Here is a 23,898-nt window from a genome sequence, read left to right as displayed (position 1 = left end):
CTATGAAGATTAGTGAGCTGACTGAAAAAAAAAAAAAAAAACTGCTCTAAATTTTTAAACTTTCGTTCGATAAAGGAGCAGATGCTGCATATACCCCTGAAGAAATTTGTTCTGTTTATGAGCAAGACAACGTTATCAAACGTAATACCCAAAAGATGGTTCAATCACTTTCGTTCGAGAAATTTCAATGTTCAAAGATACCAATCACAGTAAAAAATAGATGATATTTTACAAAAAGTCGGACAGCTTCTAAGCAGTCATAGTATTACTAATAATCCTTATATCCGTCACCAAACAATTTCAAACCATTTGTAGAAACTGAAAAAAAAGGTTTGGGTGATACATAATGTAACTTAAAAACATTTACTTGACCGAATTTCCATCCACGAATTTTTACTAAATCATAGCAAACTCGAGTCGTTTCTGAACCGGTTATTATTATTATTTTTTAAAATACAATAATTTAACAACTAAAAGATACCAATGACAAATAAAAGTGACTAAAACTACTATGTTGCACAGAAACTAATGTACCGTATAGTTCTTTTAAAAAAATATTCTAAAGGATAGTTTCCTTACTTTAAACAAAATGAAAATACTTTCCAGTATAAAAGAAAAAACACATATAAATAAGAGTCACAATATGGGTTTATAATAAACATTACACTTTAAGACTCGTTGTAACTAACGATCTGTTTTAAAGTGTTCTATTTAAAAGGTTGGTTCTTTGGGCATTCCATTGCATTACAAATACTTTTTCATGTTTCATAGCACAAAATGTTTACCAACCCGCACTACATTTCGAAAGAAATACTTTTGTTTTTTTACTGCTTGTAGTACGTTTCTGTTCACAAAAGCCTGGACCACCTTCCAGAGATTAAGTCCCAAAAAACAACAATAGATCCTTATGGATTTCCTTCAGGCCTGGCTCATTTTGCCTGCGCTTTGCATTAGATGATAATATTGCACTATCCACATGATACTTTCGTTGTATGTAGAAAAGAAAAAATGAAATGAAATGAAATCTTTGAGTTTTACGTCCCATGGTTATACCGGCTAGGCTAAAGGAGACGGTGATGAATGAAATGTTGGAATGAAGAAAGTGGGAGGAAACGGGAGAACCCAGAGAAAACCCACGCACACGGCGTAGAAAATGAAATTACAATATAGGAAATAATTGCAAATTTGATACATTATTTAATTTTTTAATCAAGAACGATTAAAATAATCATGGAAGTACGGGCAATATTATAGCCACAAACAAATTACAAAGGTTAACCATCTGATTTACGTAATCAATTGTTTCTCTCCCAATTCGAGTGTGCCAGAACATTCATTTGTCCAGTTACCTTTCCAAAGCCAAAACTCAAAAAACATTTACGAAAAACACACCAAAATAAGAAAGATAACAGTGGGAATATTTTGAAACATTCTGCTCCTTTCTAGTAACATGTGATTTGTTCTATCAGTCTTTTACATAGAAAGTTCAGAGGAAACTGCTGTGTTTCCAAAAGAGTTGGAAATATCAAGAAATAAAGTAAAATCACATTACTTGGAACGTCAGTATACTAACCTTCATGCCACAGTAAAATTACCTTATGTTAGAATATACTATATCAGAAAATAAACCAACACTTGCAGGTAAAGCACTAATATGCAGAGCCGTAGCTAATGGGGGGCCAGCGGTGCGCCCGCCCCGGGCGCTGATAGCAAGGGGGCGCCGAACGAGCAAGGAGAAAGAAAAAGTGATGTTGGACATGAGTAAAAGACGAGTCGCCCCCAGAAAGTATTGGCGCCCTATTAGATCAATATTGCTGTCGGTTACCAATGAAATACGTAGATTTCTTAAAAGTCTTCTAGCACGCTTCGCTCGCAATCCTAGAGTTTAAGTAAGTGATAACAAGTTTTTACTTATTACTTGAAGAGTTGTAGATGATTTCTTAATGACATGTGGTATACAAGGTGCCGAGTAATTATAACGATGTAAATAATATTATCAATCTGTACCTGTTTTAGGTATATGATCAGAGGCGCAATAATTGAACAGAAATAGGTATATTGAAAAAAAGAAAAGGTTTGTTGATTAGTTGTTGTTGATATGGTTGTCAAGATGACAGAATTGTTATAAAGATAGATAGTTGATGTTATGAAGACAAATATTTTGTGATATAGTGAGTACGTGTAATCGTCTTCCAGAATAAAAAAAGTGTAAGTTGTTAATAGCCATATAATAGTCTTTGCTGCAAATATTATTTAATAATAATAATAATAGGTATATACATATTCTCGTTATATAATGGTGCAACGAAACCCGGGACCCTGTAAAAAGTCTTGAAGATTAGTAAAGACAGGGTTCAATTCTAATATCAAGGGACTTATGAACTTAAATTATACTTATTTGCGTAGCGGAAGAAAAATTGAGCGCAAGACCAATATGGCCAATGTACATAATAATGGTAGGTCAACGGCTGATAATATAGAAGAAACCGTGTCGCAAATGGTAAATACTAGCCAAATTTTGGATATGTTTATGCAATTGAAGCAACAACTTACGACGACAGTCGCAGAAATGAAACTTAACACAAGTCAACAGCTTACAACGACAGTCGAAGAAATGAAACTTAACACAAGTCAACAGCTTACAACGACAGTCGAACAGCTTACAACGACAGTCGAAGAAATGAAACTTAACACAAGTCAACAACTTACAGCGAAAGTCGAAGAAATGAAACTCAACACAAGTCAACAAATACAGCTGATGTCTCAAGAAATCACGCAACAACTGACGCAGCGAATTGATTCTAAGTTAGACTTGATGAACGAACAGTTTAATGCAAAATTCGAATTAACTGACCAAAATGTAGGACGAATATCACATGAAGTTACCGGAATACAAAATACAGTAGAGGTACTTGAAAACGCTGTAACGGAACATTCGAATAAGATTAAAACCTTACAGAAGGAGGTTAATCTTTTATAAGAAGTGTGTCGTCGTTCTAAATTTACCGAATCCGAGAACACTCAAGAAATTCCTTCACCCAGTGTACAACAGTCTTCAAATATACCCGAAAATGTGAACGACGATTTAGAATCATCCGGCCACAGTGAAAACAGTTCAGATAAGGAAGAAATACACAATGGTGTACCTCATCATCAGAAGTTAGTGTTTACAGGCGTTCGTACCCCGAAACACAAGAAAATTGGTAAATCTCTACGTTTTAGTGAGATTAGATCTCCTTCCAAATTCAGTGGGCTATCCGAAGACATATCAGCGAGCGCATTTCTGGAAAAATTCGAGGACGAATGTAATTTAATGGGAGTCGAGGAATCTCAATTTTTAAAAGTTTTGCCTCATGTGTTATTGCCTCCATGTCTTACTTGGTTTAAGGCTATCAGAGGTAGTTTACGTAAGTATTCTGATTTTAGAAATGCATTGTTGTCAAATTATGAGAACGATTTTGTTCTAGCCAACCGGGAAGCGTTAATCCGATCAAGGCATTATAATCCAAGGATTCATAAAAGTATTACTGATTTTGTGGTGGCTACATATAACGAATTAAAATCTATCAATCCGTTCCATCCCGAAGCTCGTATCATTGCTTCTATCCGCATACTTTTGCCTTTTCGGTTGCAGCAATCGTTGATGACAGCACAATGTGTTAATTTCAACCATCTCCTTATGATCGTACAAAACTTCGAAAGTCAATCTTCGATGCAGAATAATAATAGATGGCCGGACAAGCAAAACAATCCGACTCGCACTAATGTTAATTATGAATCAATACATAACGTAGATATCCAACACAATAATCGCCAATTTAATGATAGGGTTATTAATCAAATTGGTATTGGTGATCAGACAACACCTAATTGTAGAAACAGTCCTAGAAACTAGGAGTAAGCAACGAAATTTCAATAGAAATTATAGAAATGGCAATCTACGTGCTTTTACTTTTACGCAAAATCAACATCCAAATAACAGAAATAATAATTATCGTCCTTTTGCGCAAAATCGTGGTACGTTCTCGAGAAGTGCGTTCATAGATGGCAGGAATTTCGTGAATAGAAATCAAAATATGGTAACATCCCATGAAAGACAAGACAGTACACAAGAATGTGGAATACAATGTGATTTAATTGAAGCTATGAGACACCGTGACCTGGGATAGATTGTGTTGATGTGAAATGGATTGAATCCGTGTTGAGGAAAAATGAACATACTTTATGGATATGTGAATCGGTTTATTGTATCTTATTTTATGTTATTTAATCTTAAACTTCATGTCTATGATCGTAATTATTCAATTTATATCAGAATATGTCTTAGTGTTATATGTTTTCTTTAATATTTGTGCTTCATATTATTCATGTGTTTTACTATGATTGCAAAACGTAATATTAATAGCATTATGTGTGCTTCTTGTTATAAAGTATGTTTTAAAAGCAGCTATGTAATGCGAGGGTATATATTGAAGTTAATAAGTTTTGTTTTCTATAATGAATTTGTTGGACATGTAACTTAGATTGGAGTTACGGTGTCTGAGGGGACCGTACTCAATTGATTTTGTTCCAAAAGAGGGCCCATTATGCTTAGTTGAAGTTCATGACATTAATCTTAAATCAAAATCTATTTTTATTTGTTTTGTGTGGATAGTACAATTATTTTATTTTGTTGTTGTTTTGTTAATTAAATATTTGTTTCAATTTTATATTAATTGCAGATCATAATTCGCTATTATACAATCTGTACCTGTTTTATGTATTGTGATTGCTAAGATCTTTGCATATTATATTGCCTTCTGATTTTGTTAACATCTAATAGGACGATAGTCGTTATTTATAAATATAGTACAGTAAAATTAGGCAGAAAAACACCTAAACCCGGGCATCCAAAAAACAAAGGTTTGGCTATTCCAAATTATTTATTATCCTTTACTCTAAGTGTGGTAAAAAGTCTCCGCAGAAATAGTGTCGGGTTTGGGAGAGGGATGGGGTAGAAGGAAAGATATTAGAAAATTATTTTTCTCTTTGTTAAAGATACAGTTATATTTTTGCTCCGCAGATGTCTCAAAATTACAAAATCTCGACATTTCCTCTGCGTATTGTTATTTTTAAATCAACATGCATAATTATTATTTTAAGATTAATGTTTAAAAAATGTAAACGACATTCTCTTGTGTATCTACTTTACCTTTTACGTTTAAAACCTATTTCTGATCATTTACTATGTTTACCAAACAAAGGCACACTGATCAAGTATAGCAAGTGGTATTACCGGTAGTTGTTTCATAACAGTTTTGATTTGCTTTCTGGACGTGAAAACGATATTATTATCATTGTAAGTATGAGTTGTGTATTGCAACCTTGTGTTGATAAAGGTGGTGAACTTATTCGGTTAACTCAAAAAGGGAAAGATAGAATAATAGAGTGTAGTGAAATTAAGCAAGATGGTGTGAAGGAGAAATTCGAAAAGGAAGTAGTGTTGGAAGTGCATAAGGAGTGTCATAGGCGCTACACTTTAAAACCCAAGCCACCCCCAACAGTTCCAAATCCTGAGCTTAAACAAACTCCCCGTGCTCCATTTGACTTCAAAACACAGTGTTTCTTGTGTGGACGTATCGAAATGCAGATATCCATACCAAGAAGAATGGAGTGAGGTACAGACAGTTGAGTTGACAAAAGGTATCCGTGAAGACGCATTAAGAAGAAATTGTGCTTGGGGACGAGAAGTACTTCTCAGACTTAGCAATGTCATTGACCTAGTCCAATGTGATGGTAGGTACCGTAGGTATTGTTTGTCAAGATTCAAGGTGGAAGGCTCAAGTAAACCTGCGAAGCCAGCAACTAGAGGCGGATTAATAGCAGACTGTGAAAGAGCTGCAGCATTTGATAAATTATGTCAATATTTAATTGAGAATGATGAATGCCAGTACACGTTGAAGGAATTACAAAATCTGTATAACGATCTGAACCCTAACGTGGAATCATACGATGACAGCCACCTGAAAAGAAAATTGATCGGGCGTTTTGGTTCCAACATACATGTAACAGATCTTCCCGGAAGAAGGGTCGTAATATGCTTCAGTGGAACAGCATCCAGAATCCTGTCGGACGTCTGGTACCAAAATCGGCAAGTTGTTGAAAAAGATGATGGATTGAGAGTGATCAAAACTGCAGCAGCAATAATTCGACGAACACTGAAATCTCAAGCTTATGATTGTTCTCAGTTTCCAACTCTTGAGCAAATTCAAACGGGAAGTCCAGATCTTATTCCAGAATTACTGAAGACACTGCTTTATGAAATCATTAAGCCTACCAGGATAACAGAAGAAAATAAAAAAAGTACTGAACGGAAAACAATCGCTATTGTTCATTCCATAATTGCAGTATCTCGGCCAAAATCATTTGTGTCCCCTGTTCAATTTGGTACAGCAGTGTTCCTTCACAGAAGGTTTGGGTCCAGGCTCTTAATTGACTTACTGGCAAATATGGGGTTCTGTTCTTCTTATAACGAAATATTAAAATTCGAAAGGTCAGTTACCAGTGAGGACAAATTAAACATAAATCAGGGCTATGTTCAGTATGTCTTTGATAATGCTGATTACAATGTACATACTGTGGATGGTCATGCCACTTTTCATTCGATGGGTGGTGTACTGTGTGTGACACCTGAATCTGCACTCAGTGTTGACACCTGTGTACCTCAGAGGAATGTCAGAACAAAAGAAATTGAACACAGTGGGTTAACAGAATTACAGATATACAAACGTCCAGATACATCTGGGTATACACGTATAACTGCTTTAAATTGGAAACTAATGCAAATTAAACCTTTATCAGCTATTACCACCCACACTTTGAATATGTTTTTGTTGTCTGGTATTTGGCTTAATGGTTCGTGTACCGATAGTAGGCCTGGTCGGAGTGGTTGTATGGAAAAGCTGCATGCTGGACAACAGTATGAAACATCAGCAGTTTTGGCTCTTCCATTTGAAGGGTAAGGGGAAAAAAGAAGGAATGTCAAAAACTGCATTTTCGAGAAAACTGCGATTTAATATTGGAAACCGCGTAAGAAGAATAGGGTTAGTTACATCTTTTGTCCCTTTTTACATATACATTTTTACATCTACGTATGCATGGCATATACAGTCAAATAGTACCAAGAGTCACTAACAGATAGGACAAAGCACCCGAAAAAGCACATACATGGACATTCCTTGTTTTTTCCCCTTACCCTTCATTTGTGAATTTAGCACCCTCAAACCCTTCCACTATTTACACCGTTCTCCTTTATGCTGCTCAGGAAGGTGCTAAGCAGGGTCAGGCTTGCACGATGGTTACGTTCGATCAACCATTATATGCCAAGGCTCGGGAAATTGTACCTGCAGCCCCTCTCAGTAGCCCTCTTAACTCACTATTCATTCGCCTTGGAGGGTTTCACTTTCTCCTTTCTTTTATAGGATCAGTAGGTCACATAATGGCTGGAAGTGGTTTGGAAGAGGTGTGGAGTCAAGTATACGCAAAAAACAGCATTCCGCAAATGATGTAGGGGAAAGCATATTCCAGATCTATTCGTGCTTTGTTCCTAACCCAAGAAGCCCTTATAACAGTTTTCCTTGAGACACACGATCCTGATGTTAACAAGGAAGATTTAAAGGCACTCTATTCGCAATTAACTTCTTGGACAATAGGTGCTGATGAGATAGTGAGGTCTACTGCAGTCAAGAATTTAGCAAATACTTTAGATGAGCAGCTGCAGAATTTCAAGGAACATGGTAGAACACAAAAATTGTGGATTCAATTCATAGAAATGATACATCTTATCAAGATGTTCATAAAAGCAGAGAGAACTGGAGATTTTTACCTCCATCTTCACTGTGTGCAGCAAATACTGCCTTTTCTCCATGCCACAGGACACTTGAATTATGCGAAATCGGCTCATGTGTACTTGCAAGATTGCCTACATCTACTGAGTACATTACCCGAAGAAGAGTTCGACAAATTTATCACCAGAGGGTTCTTCATTATTCGCCGAAGTAACAAATTTTGGTGCGGTGTTTGGACCGATATGACCATCGAACAAGTGTTAATGCGGGCGATGAAAAGTAGCGGTGGGTTGACTGGTGGCAGAGGAATCACTGCATCAACTATCGCTACATGGGTGAAGTCGATGCCTGCAAGCTCCAGAATCGTAGAGGCAGTTGAGAGATTTGCATCTATTAATTATGCTTCCTCAGAGCAACACGAAGAGTTACGTGATGCAAACCAGAAGCTAAATGCCAAGCACCTAAAAGTTTCAATAACTTGGTTTCGACTGCACAACCCTTTTACAAAACCTCCTCAGCTGTCTTCTCTCTCTACAGGTGTATTGGCTGACTCTACTACAAATTGTGAAGAGGACAGTGATATTGGTCTTTCTGAAATAAAAGAGATCGAAGGGCTAAAATTCAATGAAATCCATTTAAAAAGAAAGTATACCGTCAAATCGTTAGCAGCCGTGACAAAAGATGATTGTGCCTGGTAAAGGAAATCAGTCTAATAAAATTTACAATATTCAAGAAATGCAGCATGAAATAGGGGACATGAAGGAAGTTCTGTTGTGTGTTTATGCCTTTACAGGCTGTGACTCTGTGTCCTCAATATATAGGAAAGGTAAGACAGTCCCATTTAAAAAAAAGTTAAAAGTGATGAGGAACTCAGAAAAAAATTGCTTATTTTTAATTATCCTAATGCGCAGGCAGACGATATTGCTGAAGCTGGCCATGATTTTTTTTCTATCTTTATATGATTCCCACAAGACAAGAAATTTGGATGCTTTACGTCACCAGATATATTTAATGACAGTTGCAAGACAGCCAGTGCAAGGTGAGTTTCAGTTAGCTATTCTACTTCCAACGAAAGCTGCAGCAAGGGAACATTCACTGAGAGTCTACCACCAAGTGCAACAGTGGAATGGATTCAAGAAAAACCCACTAAAATGGGGCTGGAAGAAGGTCAGTGGATATCTGCGTGCGTCCAACACCAACAACTCTTGCTGCTGCTCCAGAATGGTTGCTACGCCTCATCTCTTGTTCATGCAAAGAAGAGTGTTTAAGCGACTGTGATTGCCGAAGAAGTGCCCTTCAGTGCACAACCATGTGTACTAACTGCGCTGGATATGGATGCAGTAATACAGATTTTGCCACTGATTCTAATGCGGAAGAAGATGTGTTGACAGATGACGAGGATATGCAAGAATTTTCTGAAACAAATTCAGATAGTGATGAAAATGATGAAGAGAAATGAAAAATCTCTGTGCTTAATGCTTAAGGTAATAATTTTCGTTTTAGGTTTGTCTAATTATATATGTTTTTTTGCTTTCTATACAGTAAACTCTAATTATCCTTGTAATTGGGTGGCGCGGCAAACTTATACCGGACAGTGTTCAAAATGGACAAAGAAGAATACATCTATACGAAATTTCTTTTGGACAATTTAATCGATCATTTGAAAACAGACACATGTTATGTGGAGCTACAATGCATACCTCTTCTTAATGTCAAATTGAATTGAAATTTACAGGTGAATTTCTACAAATAACATTATTACTACCTAAACAGACAAGTTTGTTGATTTGCTTTCTCATAAAAATGTCCACTGGCTTTGTTTTTAAGTGTTAACATACCTTTTTCTTTTTGTGATTTTACTTTACTACGTAGATTTTCTACAGTAAAGATGATCGCGGATAATCGAGACTTTACTGTATTTGTTTTATAGGTGTCAAGCATATAGCCTAGATTAGATGTCAAGGATTGTATATTAAAGTATTACTTATATTATGAATATGCTTTTGATCAACAATATTATCATTTTTCTAAACTAATTTCAACAACTCATACCAACCTCCAGGCCCCCTCTCCCCTCCAAAACCCGACAGTCTTTTGGTGGAGACTTTTTACCACATTTAAAGTAAAGTGTAATGAACAATGTGGAACACTCAAACCTTTGTTTTTTTGGATGCCCGAGTTCGGAGCTAATTTTACTGTACTAATAATGTTGCTGGAACATGGATAAATATGTTAAATGTAGATAAAGATGATATTATATTATTTAATACAGGAAGGAATAGCCAACTGAATAGTCCTATCGACGATATTTTTTTGATGTTATTAATATATGAATGTATGATTAAGACTACATATAAAAGATAATAATAATATAGTAATATGAATATATATATAAGGATAAGAGAAGAAAAATAATTGTATTAATGCAATTTTTAAATTGATACGAGGGCTATTCAAAATATCAATATTTGGAAACTTTTTTTTAATCCAGGGTTCTTTCCTTCACAGTATTACTGTTACATAATTCCCGTTCGAGCGACAATTTATATAACGATGTAAATAATATTATCAATCTGTATCTGTTTTAGGTATATGATCAGAGGCGCAATAATTGAACACATATAGGTATATTGAAAAAAAGAAAAGGTTTGTTGATTAGTTGTTGTTGATATGGTTGTCAAGATGACAGAATTGTTATAAAGATAGATAGTTGATGTTATGAAGACAAATATTTTGTGATATAGTGAGTACGTGTAATCGTCTTCCAGAATAAAAGAAGTGTAAGCTGTTAATAGCCATATAATAGTCTTTGCTGCAAATATTATTTAATAATATAATTCTGTATTATATTCTCGTTATATAATGACTTATAATGTACGCAGGAGCATTTTCAAAATCAGAAACGAGCAAAATCGTGTTCGGCATGTTGACAGTGGTGAGTTTGCTTAGTTCAAATCGTTTTTCTACTCAATCCGATTAATCTCAACGCACAGTGGGGCAAAGCACTGAATTCTTGGCAAAAATAAGAATTCGCAATATGAAGCAGAAAATTGAAAGAAAACCAATTAGTTCGGTGTGTGCAGTGGTTACAATAATATTATTTCGACATTATTTTATCAAAAACATAGAGTTTTACATCATAAAAGGAAATGTTCCTTATATTCGCGCCTAAATTATATAACATATTATATGATTGGGATAAACAAACGCGTGGGCAATATGCTTTGATTTGGCAATTTACAATTGACTTACATTCTTACGCATGAAAGGAAAAAGTGTATTTATTCATTTTACAACTGAATAGTAACAAAATTGAAGAAAAGTTCTTGCTTCTCAAAATTATTTCAAAGTTATGGAGAGCAGGGGCGGATCCAGGACCGACTTCTGGGGGGGGGGGCGGTGGGTTGTCATACTGCTACTATTAAGGGCTCCAAACTTTGGGATGGGTTTTATTTATATATATAAAATAAGAAAGTTCCATTTTCTGGGGGGAGCGATCCCCCCGATCGCCTCCCTTGGATCCGCCCCTGGTGGAAAGTTCGTTGTGACAATGAAGCCCCCAACGAGGTCTGGCGGCAAAATTCCCAGAATCGATCTATATTCAACTTTGTCACTGCGTGCATGGGGATCACACGTCTAATTACCTAACACTTGCTCATAAATTCATCCAAGCTCAATTCAAAAGCAGCATTGCATCCAGAATGCGGTTTTTCTCAAACATTTTCATGCGCTATATTTCCCAAAAGTGCAAATATGTGCAGGTGTTCTCTTTGCATACAGTAAGAGCAATGTTTCCGCTACGACATATTAAAAATCACAAACATATTATGCCATATTTTCTACTAAAATGCCATTCTATCGTTTGACTATACTTTATATGCTTTCAGTACCACACTATTTTCCAAATATGATAGGTAGGGGATTACCATAGGGATATGATAATGATATTAACAATATTCCGAATATGATTATTGACTACACATCACATCAACATTCTAAATATACAAAACGATACATACATGTGGGACGTGTCACCATATATTCCAGCCACTAATTATCTACACGCAATGTAGGAATAGTCGCATTCAAAGTCAATTTCCTATCTTCTGTCAGTAAGCAGCGTCTCTCCGGCTTCGGTGGATAACCAAATTTACACGTCCCATGAGTTCATTGCAAACTGCTATCACTTCTTTTCCATCACACTATTTAATGTGTACACTATTAAGGTTTCATTATAACAAATTATATCCAGTCAATCTTTTATTTCATTTTTCGAGTTTTTGCTAAGAATTGCCTGGTTTGGCCCCACTGTGTGACGGTGAGAATGAAGGTATGGAAGTGAGAAGAATGACGAGACACATTCAAGCTGCTGTTTGCGTGGGAATATTAAAAATAAAGGTAAACGAGGGGAACAATAACATTTTCGAACTTCAAGCAGTTGTAGAATAGGGGCTTAAGGGATCATAAATTAGCCTAACGAAGTTCGACTCTTTCAGACTCTAATCACTATCAATGATGCTTCCAATTCAGAGGAATTTATTGGGGTCATTTTTTCATCAACTTTTTGTATCGCCAGCATATTATTTTGTGCATACCTGTCTAGTTGTGTGATGTTTTTATCTATCTACATACATACAAAACATAAGTACACACATTCTTCATATATGTACGTGTTAGTGTATTTTAATATGTTAATCAATAATAAACACCTTAAATTCGGAACTTTCTATCATTAAGAAATTAAGAAATTACTATAATTTCAGACATATGTAGTAGCCAAAGTATATTTAGGATTTTAAGTACAAACATTGAAAACATATTCTTCACCTCCATCGATCAATATTTAGAAATTCATAAAGAAGGCTCCTTTTGAATTTCCATTACATTTTACAAAATATTTTTTACCGTTAAAAGATCGAAATCAAAATACTATTGATGTGGTCACATACAAAATAAAAGTAAGAAGTTTACAATTATTACTGGAAATTAATACTGTCACCCTTTTCGAACAATTTAAAAGCACATAGTTTTTAATGTATTGAAATCATTTATTATCGATAGTATGAAACGTTGTAAATAGTAGTAAATTTCCATAACTGTTCTCCTAGTGAATTTGTATATAACCAAGGGTAGTTTTGTCAACTTTAACAAAAAGTCCAAAATAAGGCTCTTGGAAACAGCTCTTATTTGTAAAAGGGTACATAATGATCGTTCTTGGTTGTTGCAATGGTTTGGTCTTTCCAAGAAGATGAATAAAAATTCAGCGTAGCATAACAACAAAAGCTGCTTTTCTTTATATATATATATATATAAAATGATTGGTAAGGTCAGTGTAGGGGGCGCTGAATTCTACTTCGCCCCGGGCGCCGAAATCGATAGCTACGGCTCTGCTAATATGTGTTAAAAAATTTTGCTACGCATAAGACGAGTTGTCTTTCTTTCTTTGATTTTTAAAGCTGGATTCGTAAAATAATATCTTCTTTTTAGGAAAGCAAAACCAATGCTTTTGTAATTGATTTTCTATAAAGTTCTTCAACAAGTAACTGTAATTAATGCTCAAAATGATCATACAAACACAATGACATGAATTTTAAATTTATGAATCTTTATTAAAGTAATGAAGATTTGTTTCTTACTACCTCTGTTACTGTCTCTGTCGAGTGGAGCTCCTGGACTTCGTGTGGACATACACCATGATCGTAGATTTTCTCTGCGATTTCAGGGTAGTAATTGTTCCTGCCTATATAAGTGACGCCTTTGCTTAGAAGGTCGATATGATACTATTTCAGTGTACGTAAAATGAAATCTTTCAGTTTAACGTCCACGATTATGCCTTTCAGGGGCCGTCTACGTATTATGTAACATTATTTTTTTTACCAATTTTTACCCCCCTGCCCCCCTTGTTGCACTTCGTAACGCAAAACGAACGCATCTTTTCTTACGTAACACTTTGATTTTTGTTTTTAACCAATTTTGCTTATTTTGCGGGTTATTACAACACACACAAAAAAATACTATTGTTAATGGTAGAACTTTTTGTTGCAAAATGCTTGTATTCTGAATATATTTGTAGTGTTTCTTCGCTAATAAATCAAAGTATTAGAAAGTCGTAGTACCGTAATAATGATTTAACCCCTAACTAGTTTTAATTCTTCGAAAATGTATACTGTCGTGTTCCAAAGGAGACCGCACCGATCCTTTTAGGTCACCGATGATTGGCAAGGAGAAAATACTACCGGAAAATACAGGTGAAACAGGATTTAAATAACTGACATAGATCTCATTTTCCGGGATCCAGGAGGCGCCGTGTATTTGAAGTTCGCCTGTATCAACGATGCAAAAAACAATCTCTTATTGTTGACCACAGTTTCGAAGTGGCTGCACACTTGAAGGAGCAGGTACATTGTACAGAATGAGCTTTCGAGCATCTTCTTTAGACTTTGGAATTCAGTTTACCCCTTTTAAATTCTTGTCCCAAATCAATTCCAGAATCAGAATAAACTCGATTTCACCAGAAATATTCAAATAAAAAAGGAAGAAAGAAATCAGTATTAGATAAATACCCGAGGAATCAGGTTGTTAATATCTCATTTTGTTCCAAGTCGTGGATAGTTCCGTTGCGGAAAATATAATTTCACGAAAATGAGTTTCTTCTTTTTCACATGCGACACCCCTTGGAAGAATAGAGTGGGGTAATGATTCAAATCTAAAGTTTTAAACAATATTCTCAGAAACAGCGATACGAGTGGGAAAATGAGGGCATTTTCAAGTGCTGATGACAATCACTAACAACTAACTCCAGAAAAGTGGGAGCCGTATGTGCAATTCTGCGATAGCCATGAAACGGAATTTTATTGTATTGTAATACAGGGAAAGTTCGTAACCTGTCATGCTGATGTCAAGTAGCACTTCCGAATCTTTTCTGCACGATTCATTTATATAGGCTATCTGTTCGCAATTTCCCAAAGCAATAGAAATATTTATTTATTTATAAAAAATAAAAGAAGTGAATAAAACTATTTGTTTAAAAGATTGCATATAAACTTGAGAATAAAAATGACATTTACAACAAAAAAACATGCGTTACTTAAGGAGGATGTAAACTCCCTCCTCCCCCTTGGAACACTTCGTAACGCAAGGCCAAACCCCTTTCCCTTTGCTTCGTTACATAATATGTAGGCGATCCCTTAGGCTAAGGGAGACAATGATTCAAGCAAGCGAATGATGATGGAAGAATTAGTGAAATAAGAAAGTGAGAAAAAACGGAGTACCTTGAGAAAATCCACGGACATGATGTTGTCTATCACAAACTTACTTGTCCGGGGATCGAATAAGGGACTCCACGCATCAGAGGTAAGCGTTTACCACTGCACTACCGTGACCCCATTCAGTATACATAATATAATTGACACATTACCTTTGCTTATGAAATAAAATGAACTTAATTTATGAGTGAAATTTTAAATGTTTCTCTGAATAAGTCAATATATACAGTAAATTATTTTTATTGTATGTAACTATGCAAAAAGCCAGAATCTCTGCTTTGGCATTATTATTTTACATTTCTATAGCCTAGTATAAAATACTCATATATATATAAATTGATTTGTATTTACAGATAGAGGACGAAGGTCCCATCACGGTTCTTGTTGGGACTGGAGAAAAAAGTAACAGTGACTTCGGAGAATTCTATGATGCTCCTGTGGCGTCCAGTACAGCGTGTCGCGTAGGAGTGGCTGCTATTTTGGAATATGACGGATCTTACGCTGTCGGCTATGCTGAGAGTGAAACATTGTCCACGCCATTCGAAGCGTCTGATGTTAACTGATGTATATTATATGCGATCACATTGGGCCAGTGTAAATAGTATGACAAAGCTGTAATAAATTAAGATGCCAAAATTAATACCGGGTGTTAAGAAAATAAAAACAACTTTACCTAAATGGAAGGATACTTAGACGTCTATCTATACATACCAGCTTACCAGTTGTAATTTATTTCCAATCCGCCTGCTAGTAATGACAAGTAAATACTAAAATTGCTATCTTTAAACTAATATCTTCATCAAATAAGGAATTTTACGAAATGACTTTAGACTGGAAATTAGTTCGAATAAGGTTTAAATGACTGGATTCTCCAGTTCAGTCATGCAATTAGAGATATTGTGTAAAGGAATGTTCCCTTTCCTTCATATATAAAAGAAATGTAATAAGAACAGCTTTGCTATAGTTTGTTTTGGATATTAAAGAAAGTTAATGCACAATGTTACTGTATTATCATATTGTTTATTTGTTTTAACTCTTTCATTTTATTTTATTCTCCATTTTAAATTGAATCGAATATTTGCAGAAAGGACTTGAGTCCATTTTGTGTAGCTTTCAGATATTAAAGAAAAAAAAGCTATTTAAATCAGGATTGCTGACTTTCTTTTCTCTCAATCTGTAGTGCATGTTGCCTTTACACCGTTGTAGCACCTTTGACGCCCGTCCTTTATTTATGCTAAGTTGCTTATAACAGTAGTAGCATTTCTCAACCTTTTTCTCTTTCAGGGCACACCAAAGTACGTTTCAAACTTTCGCGACACCCCTGCATGCATTTCCCCCCTAGTTGTAAAAATAAACAAACATATAAAATACATAAAATAGATTTTTATTATGGAAAGACTATGACATACAAATTTTACAAGGCCATTACGTAAGACTTGAATAGAAACATATATATTTTTTTTTAAAAAAAAGTAACTTAAGACTCTTAAGCAGGAATATGAGAAAGATAAGAATACATCAAACTTCAAACTAGTGGGATGTCTTTAATCGAGAAGAAAACATCAAGAGTTGTGTTATTGAAATTACTTTTCTGTCTCTAGTGTTATTCTCGAAAGAAAAATGAACAGCGTTAGAAGCAAACTTTCCAGCTTTAAAGTTGCAAGCCAAGTGTGAAATCAAGTCGATTGGGGATACATTTTATTCTCTTCTAAACATAACTTCTTTACGGAAGATGTAAGAATACGTTAAAAATCTCTTGACACACCTGACATACAGTATATTCGCTACACACCAATGTGTCGCGACCCAGCGGTTGAGAAACGCTGCACTCGAGAACAGGGAAAAGTTATTAAACCAAATTTCAGATTTGAGTCGTTCCTGCAGTCATTGATTTGATTTTGTTGTCAAGTAATCGAATCATGAACTTAAAGTATATTCAGTTGATAGTGTGTCAATTCGTGTGGCTTATAAGAAAGCGCGATTCTCTAGAACAAAATGCACCACTGAGAACTTCTGAAATTGCTTTATATTATTTAGAGAAACCCAAAACATGTAAGTTCTCTTATCTACCGTACCTGAAAGTTTTCTGAGCCGAAATAAATACATCAAGGTATATTCTTAGTAACATATTTTTGTTATATCTATATCGTTTCGTTTAGCACTCCATTGATCGTATAAGCAAAAAAAATTAGTATCTCGCATCAGAATCGGCGTAAGCCACAAACTGGAAAAGATCGATACATTCACATACTTACAACATACAGCTTTGTTTACTAGGGTTCGTGTACAAATCGTATTTTGTGGGATTTTAATTCTACTGTTTATTAAAATTATTTATCTTGTACTCTTTATTACAAAATAAATACAAATATTATTTAAAAAGTAGTTACCAAGGAACACAGACAGCATGATAAGTCATAATTGCATTTGAGTTCATTTTTCTAATCACTGCCATAACCTAGATTTTTGGGTAATTCAAATTCTGATCACACTGTAATTCCTATGGATGGTAACACTGAAAATTCTTCCGATCCGTATTTTCGGGTGTAGAATAACATTATCTATTATTGAAGTAAGTTATATTTCTTTATCTCTTTTCACTTACGAAAAAATGGCAAAAGAAAAAATGTTAGCTTTTGAGAAATATTTGGTAGTCTGTCCCCTTAATACGAGACTACCTTGAATTCCCGACAAAAATTCTTTGGGATGTAGAATTATCCTGGAGTTCGTAGATTTGTGTTTAACATTCTCATTCTTAAATTTAGAATATACAAAATATGTAACTCTCGTTGGAAGAATGTCGTAGTAATTGGCAATACTGTTAAGTTACGAGAATACCACGATTAGCAGATGCGATAATAATAACTCATTATTTGGCTTATTTGGCTGGACACTGATTTGTTTTGAAACGAAATTAGTGTTATTACTTTATTCTTTATTTACCTGAGAAAATGCAGTCATCGGTAAAGTATCAATTATTTAGTATTGCTTATAGATCAATTTTAACAGTGCTGTAATTAATATATATTCCTTTCCCTTTTCTGATATTCGTAAGCAAGAAACTTGATTTATTCAAACTGAGGTTTCTCGTAGGCCCTATATTTTATTTCTCATAAATATATATCAGCCATATTGTTAACTGTTAAAGCGATATCTTCATATTTTAAATAGTTTTACTACAGCATATTAAAAATTTAATAGAAATCATTATGATAAATTTCATTTGGAAGTTCTGAACTAAAATAGGCAATACACAATTTGATCTACTTGTAATCCTAATAACATTTATATATTAGGCATAAGTTCGTTATATTATAATTTCTGAAACTAATTAAAACGTAGTTTACTCACTAAATGTTCTATAATAACACTCAAGATAAAATATATTTAAACTTATATATTTTCCGAAGATTTTCTGTATTTATCTTTTTATTTTTCACACAATTTCTTCTTTATAAAGTGATTGAGAATACATCCACTATCAGCAGCTTAGTCACAGATCACATGGCCTAACGGCGGCTTAGTTACGTATTAGTTTGGAACTGCCTAGAGAAACATGTTTATACATGTCTGACCATCAAAACTTAACAAGTTAAATGTTCAGGTCTGGCCATAAAGAAAACTGATATCATACGATACGGACTGTTGTCCATCTAACACACCCACATTTTTAAATGTTATTGTAATATCCTCATGTACAGTTTCATAATCTCAAAAGCTCTGTTTCTTTCCGCTCTAAAAAGAAAAACAAATCTCAAATAACGCCAATAGATAACCTTCCCACTGGCAAAACCCTCTCGTCAGTGTGTTCTTTGATGTTACTCCAAGGTGACCATAATTTTTACTTGTAGAAACGGGACGCACACGAATCGGCAACGGGGATAAATATCTGACTTCCAGGTTGCATTTTGGGACTCACTAGTGTTTTCAATTATAAAATACACAAGTAAGAGTATCGTTTCTAACTTAAGTACTATCCAACAGTACCTTTAGCTACTAATAAACTACTTACCTCATTACAAAACATCCGCTATTCTTTACTATATCATCTAGTGTAACTTTCACTGGTACTTTTGGGATGACTGGATCCTCTTTAATAGTCCTTTGTTTGCATTCAAAAGTTTGTAGAAATTAATACAAGACTGATCAAAATTAATCTTACGGATCAGCACAGCTTTGAAAGTATCTATAGACAGTTGGGTTTTCCCACTTGTCCACAAAACATTCATGTGCGAGAACATACGTTCAGTTGGATCATTAGTCCCGGGTAAACAGAGAAGGAACTCCACAACTTTTAGAAGATTTGAGTACGGTACGTTAGAACAGAAATGGGAAAATACTTCTACCCAGAACTTGTCAGGAGATACTCTATTTGAGATCCACTTAGTCAATATTTCTGGTGTCAAGTATTCTTTTAAATACACACAGTCGTCGTAAAGAGCAGTATCATCAATCTGAACGAAAGGACTATTTTCTTGAATAAAGTCTACTGTTTTTGTATATTCCGCCAATATGGTACACCTTTAAGCGTAATCTAACTAAATTGCTTCAAAAGTTTGAAGGGCTTTTATTCACTTATCTAAATATTCAACTGCAGTTTGATAGAAAGTATGAACATACTGGAGAATCTCAGCTCCTTCAGAAATAAACCTTCCCGTATCCAAATTCTCAAGAGTTTTCCTCGCAGCTACTGAAATGAAGCAATCTTGAGATTTTGAAACTAAATTTTTCTTTAAATCATATAAAACAGAAATTACCTCAAAAACTGTAAATGTTTGACCTTGTATTTTTTTCTACTGCGGAATGGAAAGTTGATGGCTGATGAAGTAAAGCCATGCTTGAAACATTCAGAAGTTCCAGACACAGCTAAACCTTGCCAATGAGTGTTGGTACCGAAGAGTGTAGAATCTGCATTGACCAGTTATATATTGAATAATAATTACGGGACACCTGGGTCACTTTTGCTTAAAAACGGGACATTTAGGCGTCCCGTTTGAGAATCAGAAAAAACGGGACAGCGGTTGAAAAAAGGGACTGTTCTGGCTAATACGAGACGTCTCGTTACCTTGTGTTACTCAAATGTCAAGCAGGTTATATTTCATAAAAAGAGGTCTAATGGTCAGTGGCTATTTTGCCTCTTTGTTATCATTTCATTTAAAATTTGATTCACATCACACTTTTTTCCATTTCTAGAAATGAGATGAAATGAAATGTTCGAGTTTTACGTTCCACGGATATGCCGGCTAGGCTAAAAGAGACGGTGATAATGAGAAATGAATGAAATGGTGGAATGAAGAAAGTGGGAGGAAACGGAAGAACCCCGAGGAAACCAACGCACACGGTTGGTAAACCAGAAAGTCACTTGAAGGGAGCAGGGTTTGAACCCGGGACCCCATACACCAGAGGTGGACGCTCTACCACTGAGCCACCGCGGCCCCTCCCGTCTCGAGTATGCACCGAAAACTGCATTACTGAAATATAAATCTGTATGTAAACATCTTGAATAAATCCTTGTAAATAATGTAGTATGTAAATACGACTACTTATTGTACCTGAAAGGTACATGTGACACTTCAGCATAGTTAAACTAGTTATTCTGAAATGGATTGATTGAATTTTAACACCTGTATTCACACGGAATTTATAGGAGTCCGGACCTAGTTTTTTATTAAGTTGGTAAGACAGCCACTAGTGGGATACGAGTCTGAGTGAAGCACCACTACCAAGAATTGAAACAGGTGTCACAAGCACTGAGGGAAATATGATAAACATTAATTCAGCCACAAAATAGTGTTTCACAAGTTTTCTGAAGTTTCACATTTCTATAAGAAACGTGTTGGGTCTTCCACAAATTAAACACTCGAGTATTATTAATCGTACCTTACGTCGCGAGTGCGAATTTGCAGAGAAACAATTTGTACTATTTTTTTTTTTAGCGATGACTGTAATTTTTATCGCCTGGAAGAGGTATACTTACTTTTTCCATATTTTTTCTAGGCATCACATTTGTGTCCCATTTCTTACAGTGCACATGAGAATATATTGTATTATTAAATATGTATTCTACAATACCACAACTCATACTAAGAAACATTTTTTTCCCTTTCGAGAGTGCGTTGAACAGGAGTTGAACAATTAATCTAAAATGCACAGTGTTTCAACACGCATCGTAACTCAGATATATGGTATATCTAGTAAACATTTCTGCAGCGAAACTAGAATAATGTAACAGCACAAGCATAATCGTATCTCTTCAACACTGATTGAATACTACAGCAATAGAATAATAAGTGCTATACAAATAGTTACTAATGACAGTAGTATTACAAGAAAAATGTACTGTAATTGACGCACTTTTAAATTTTAGTAAACGCCGAGGTCTATTGTGTTGCAACTTACAACGTATACATAAATATGTACATGTGTTAATATTATAATAAATGTGTAATAAACTACGTAAATTAGATATTTAATATAGTGCTGCCATTTTAGCAACTGTTAAGAAATATGTCCCTTCAGACGGTAAAAACAAAATTATGCTTAAAATAAAATTTAATATTTATTATTCTTTTTTGCAACTGTAAATATGACTTATTCTAAACTTGCCAAACTCCAATTCAGAAAGTATGTTCTACGTTCGCCTTTGTACACTCTACATCAAAAAAATTGCGACAGCTAACGCCGTGCAGCTAGGCCACCCAATATGCACCTTCTTATCCCATAATCATGTCTGGTAAAGAGACCACTCTCTCTCTCCTCCTTTCTTCTCTCCCATACTAAAATTAGCTAATAACATGAACGCAATTCTAAATTCAAACTACACATGTATTGTTATCGATAAAATGACATAACAAAACCTAGACGAAAAAAGGTTCATAAGTTGATTTAGGGAGAAACTGAAACACACAAAATGAAAAATTGAAACCAATGGATGTCAATTACACAGAGGTTCAGAAATGAGGCAGAGAGAGAGAGAGAAGGCAAAAGAAGAAGAAAAAGAAAAGGGAGAACAGATAAACGTGTGGAATTTTAAACTTAGTAAGAAAAGAACCTAACATTATAAAGTTCCGTTACCAAAAATCCAACAGTAATATAGAAATAACGTTTGCTTTTATATTTTTTTTTCAGGACTATTCGAATATATAGAATACATTGCATAAAGGAGAGCATACTCAATTTCCAGTAGAACTGTAGATCTCACAGACACATCTAAGATAATGTCAAAAGTTTTACACACATGCTTTGTTTCCGCGTGCTTCGGTTGTAAATTCGGTAGTGTTCATTGGACGTACTAATGCAAACTACATTCTAATAAACCCAGTAGGTAGCGTAGGTCATATCTTCCATTCCAGACTACTACTGCAAAGTGAACAAAAAAAAGAAAATCGAGAAAGAAAGAAAGATAAAATTGAATAAGTGCTATTTTACTGCTAAATGTTTATTAGAAATATCGTATATTAAAATTCCAAACCGTATCATAATAAAAAGTCACAAACGTTCAAATGGAAAATTGGATGTTCCTTATAGATGTAGCAGACCTTGCATGTTTCAAATTTCATTCACATTGATCACATTGAATTATAGAATAAAAACAAATTTGTGTCGAAATAGTATAATTAAAATTTTGTTTTCAAATAGCCAAAGAGGTTGCCATTTTTTAGTCTTTTCCGAAGAAGGTGTATATTGGGTGTCCTAGCTGCACGGCGTTAGCTGTCGCAATTTTTTGATGCGGAGTGTACATCTTATAGTTGAAAATACACTAAACGGTTCTTATGAAATGACTCCTAAAATGCTAAGATGTTTTTTTTAATCTAAATACGGAAATAAAATGGTGATAATTAAATTAATCTTTATTCACAGTAATTTATATATGGCGATTTTTAAAGAAAAAGATAATTTGCAATGAACTTCTTGTGACAAATGATCTGAACTAATTTACAATTTTGTTAACAGTTGTCACTCTAATCAGTTTTCAATAGTTATGCCTTTATCAAATTAAAAAAAAAAATATTTTTTCATACAGGATTGTGCTTAGATGTTTACATACACATATTAGGAAATACTAAATTGTTGTTTTCGGTACATGCAGTGTTAATATAAATATCAAAACATAATTATGGTAATAACCTTGCATGCTTTCTAAACCAGGCACGTAGCCAAGGGGTGGTCCCGAGGGTTCCGGAACTCCCCTTCAAAACCAGAAATAAAAAAAATAAGGAAGGATGAAGGAAAAAGAAGAATCAGCGTTAAAAATAAAAAGCTACAGCAAGCGTTTGGTTACTTTTTCTTATGAGGAAATTTGTGTGGAGGAAACAGGGGGAAAGGGATCAAGTTAAAAATTGATATTATTGTGACGGAGCATTCCGAATTCCATCTAGTTCCATGCTAATCCTATGTACTACAAACGACGATCGATAAACCGGTTCCATCAGATAAACTCTCAAGTAGAACTTAAGAAATGCCCACAATCACCAATAATATGAGCCTGGCAATATAGATTCCAGTTACACTTGTTAAAGAAATTTTCATTTTCACGGCAACACTAATCCATTTATAGGATGTCTTTACCGCCGGAAGAAAGCTCGATGCTATCCTTGACGGCATTAAACGAAGATAAGAAAATGAAGGGGAAAAAAGACAAGAAAAACCGAGTTCAAATAACCTCGGAAGACTATATCTTTTTCAAATACTTTTTTAAAGATATTCTTTTACTCGAGATTTCTTCAGTTTGCAACTAAAAGACTAACATTACTCATTTTATTGTCCTAAAAAAACAATATGGGTATGTTGCCAGTAAAATAGTATAG

The 23,898-nt window shown here is 34.7% G+C and overlaps 1 protein-coding gene across 4 annotated transcripts in view; it reads left to right on the top strand.

Annotated features, from left to right (window-relative positions):
* Positions 1-16,241, top strand: part of LOC145673404 (uncharacterized) — a 491,254-nt gene extending 475,013 nt beyond the window's left edge. For all 4 annotated transcript variants that reach the window (XM_081743072.1, XM_081743073.1, XM_081743074.1 and 1 more), the window contains one exon: positions 15,445-16,241. In XM_081743072.1, coding sequence (XP_081599198.1) covers positions 15,445-15,654 — 210 coding nt within the window. In that variant the 3' untranslated portion in view covers positions 15,655-16,241. The remainder of the gene's footprint in view (positions 1-15,444) is intronic.
* The last annotated feature ends 7,657 nt before the right edge of the window (positions 16,242-23,898 follow it).

This window comes from Thermobia domestica, chromosome 16, assembly GCF_964235325.1.
Source record: "Thermobia domestica chromosome 16, izTheDome1.hap1.1, whole genome shotgun sequence".
In the NCBI taxonomy this organism is placed as follows: domain Eukaryota; kingdom Metazoa; phylum Arthropoda; class Insecta; order Zygentoma; family Lepismatidae; genus Thermobia; species Thermobia domestica.
Note: the sequence above shows the minus strand (reverse complement) of the source record. Positions and strands in the feature narration are given on the sequence as shown.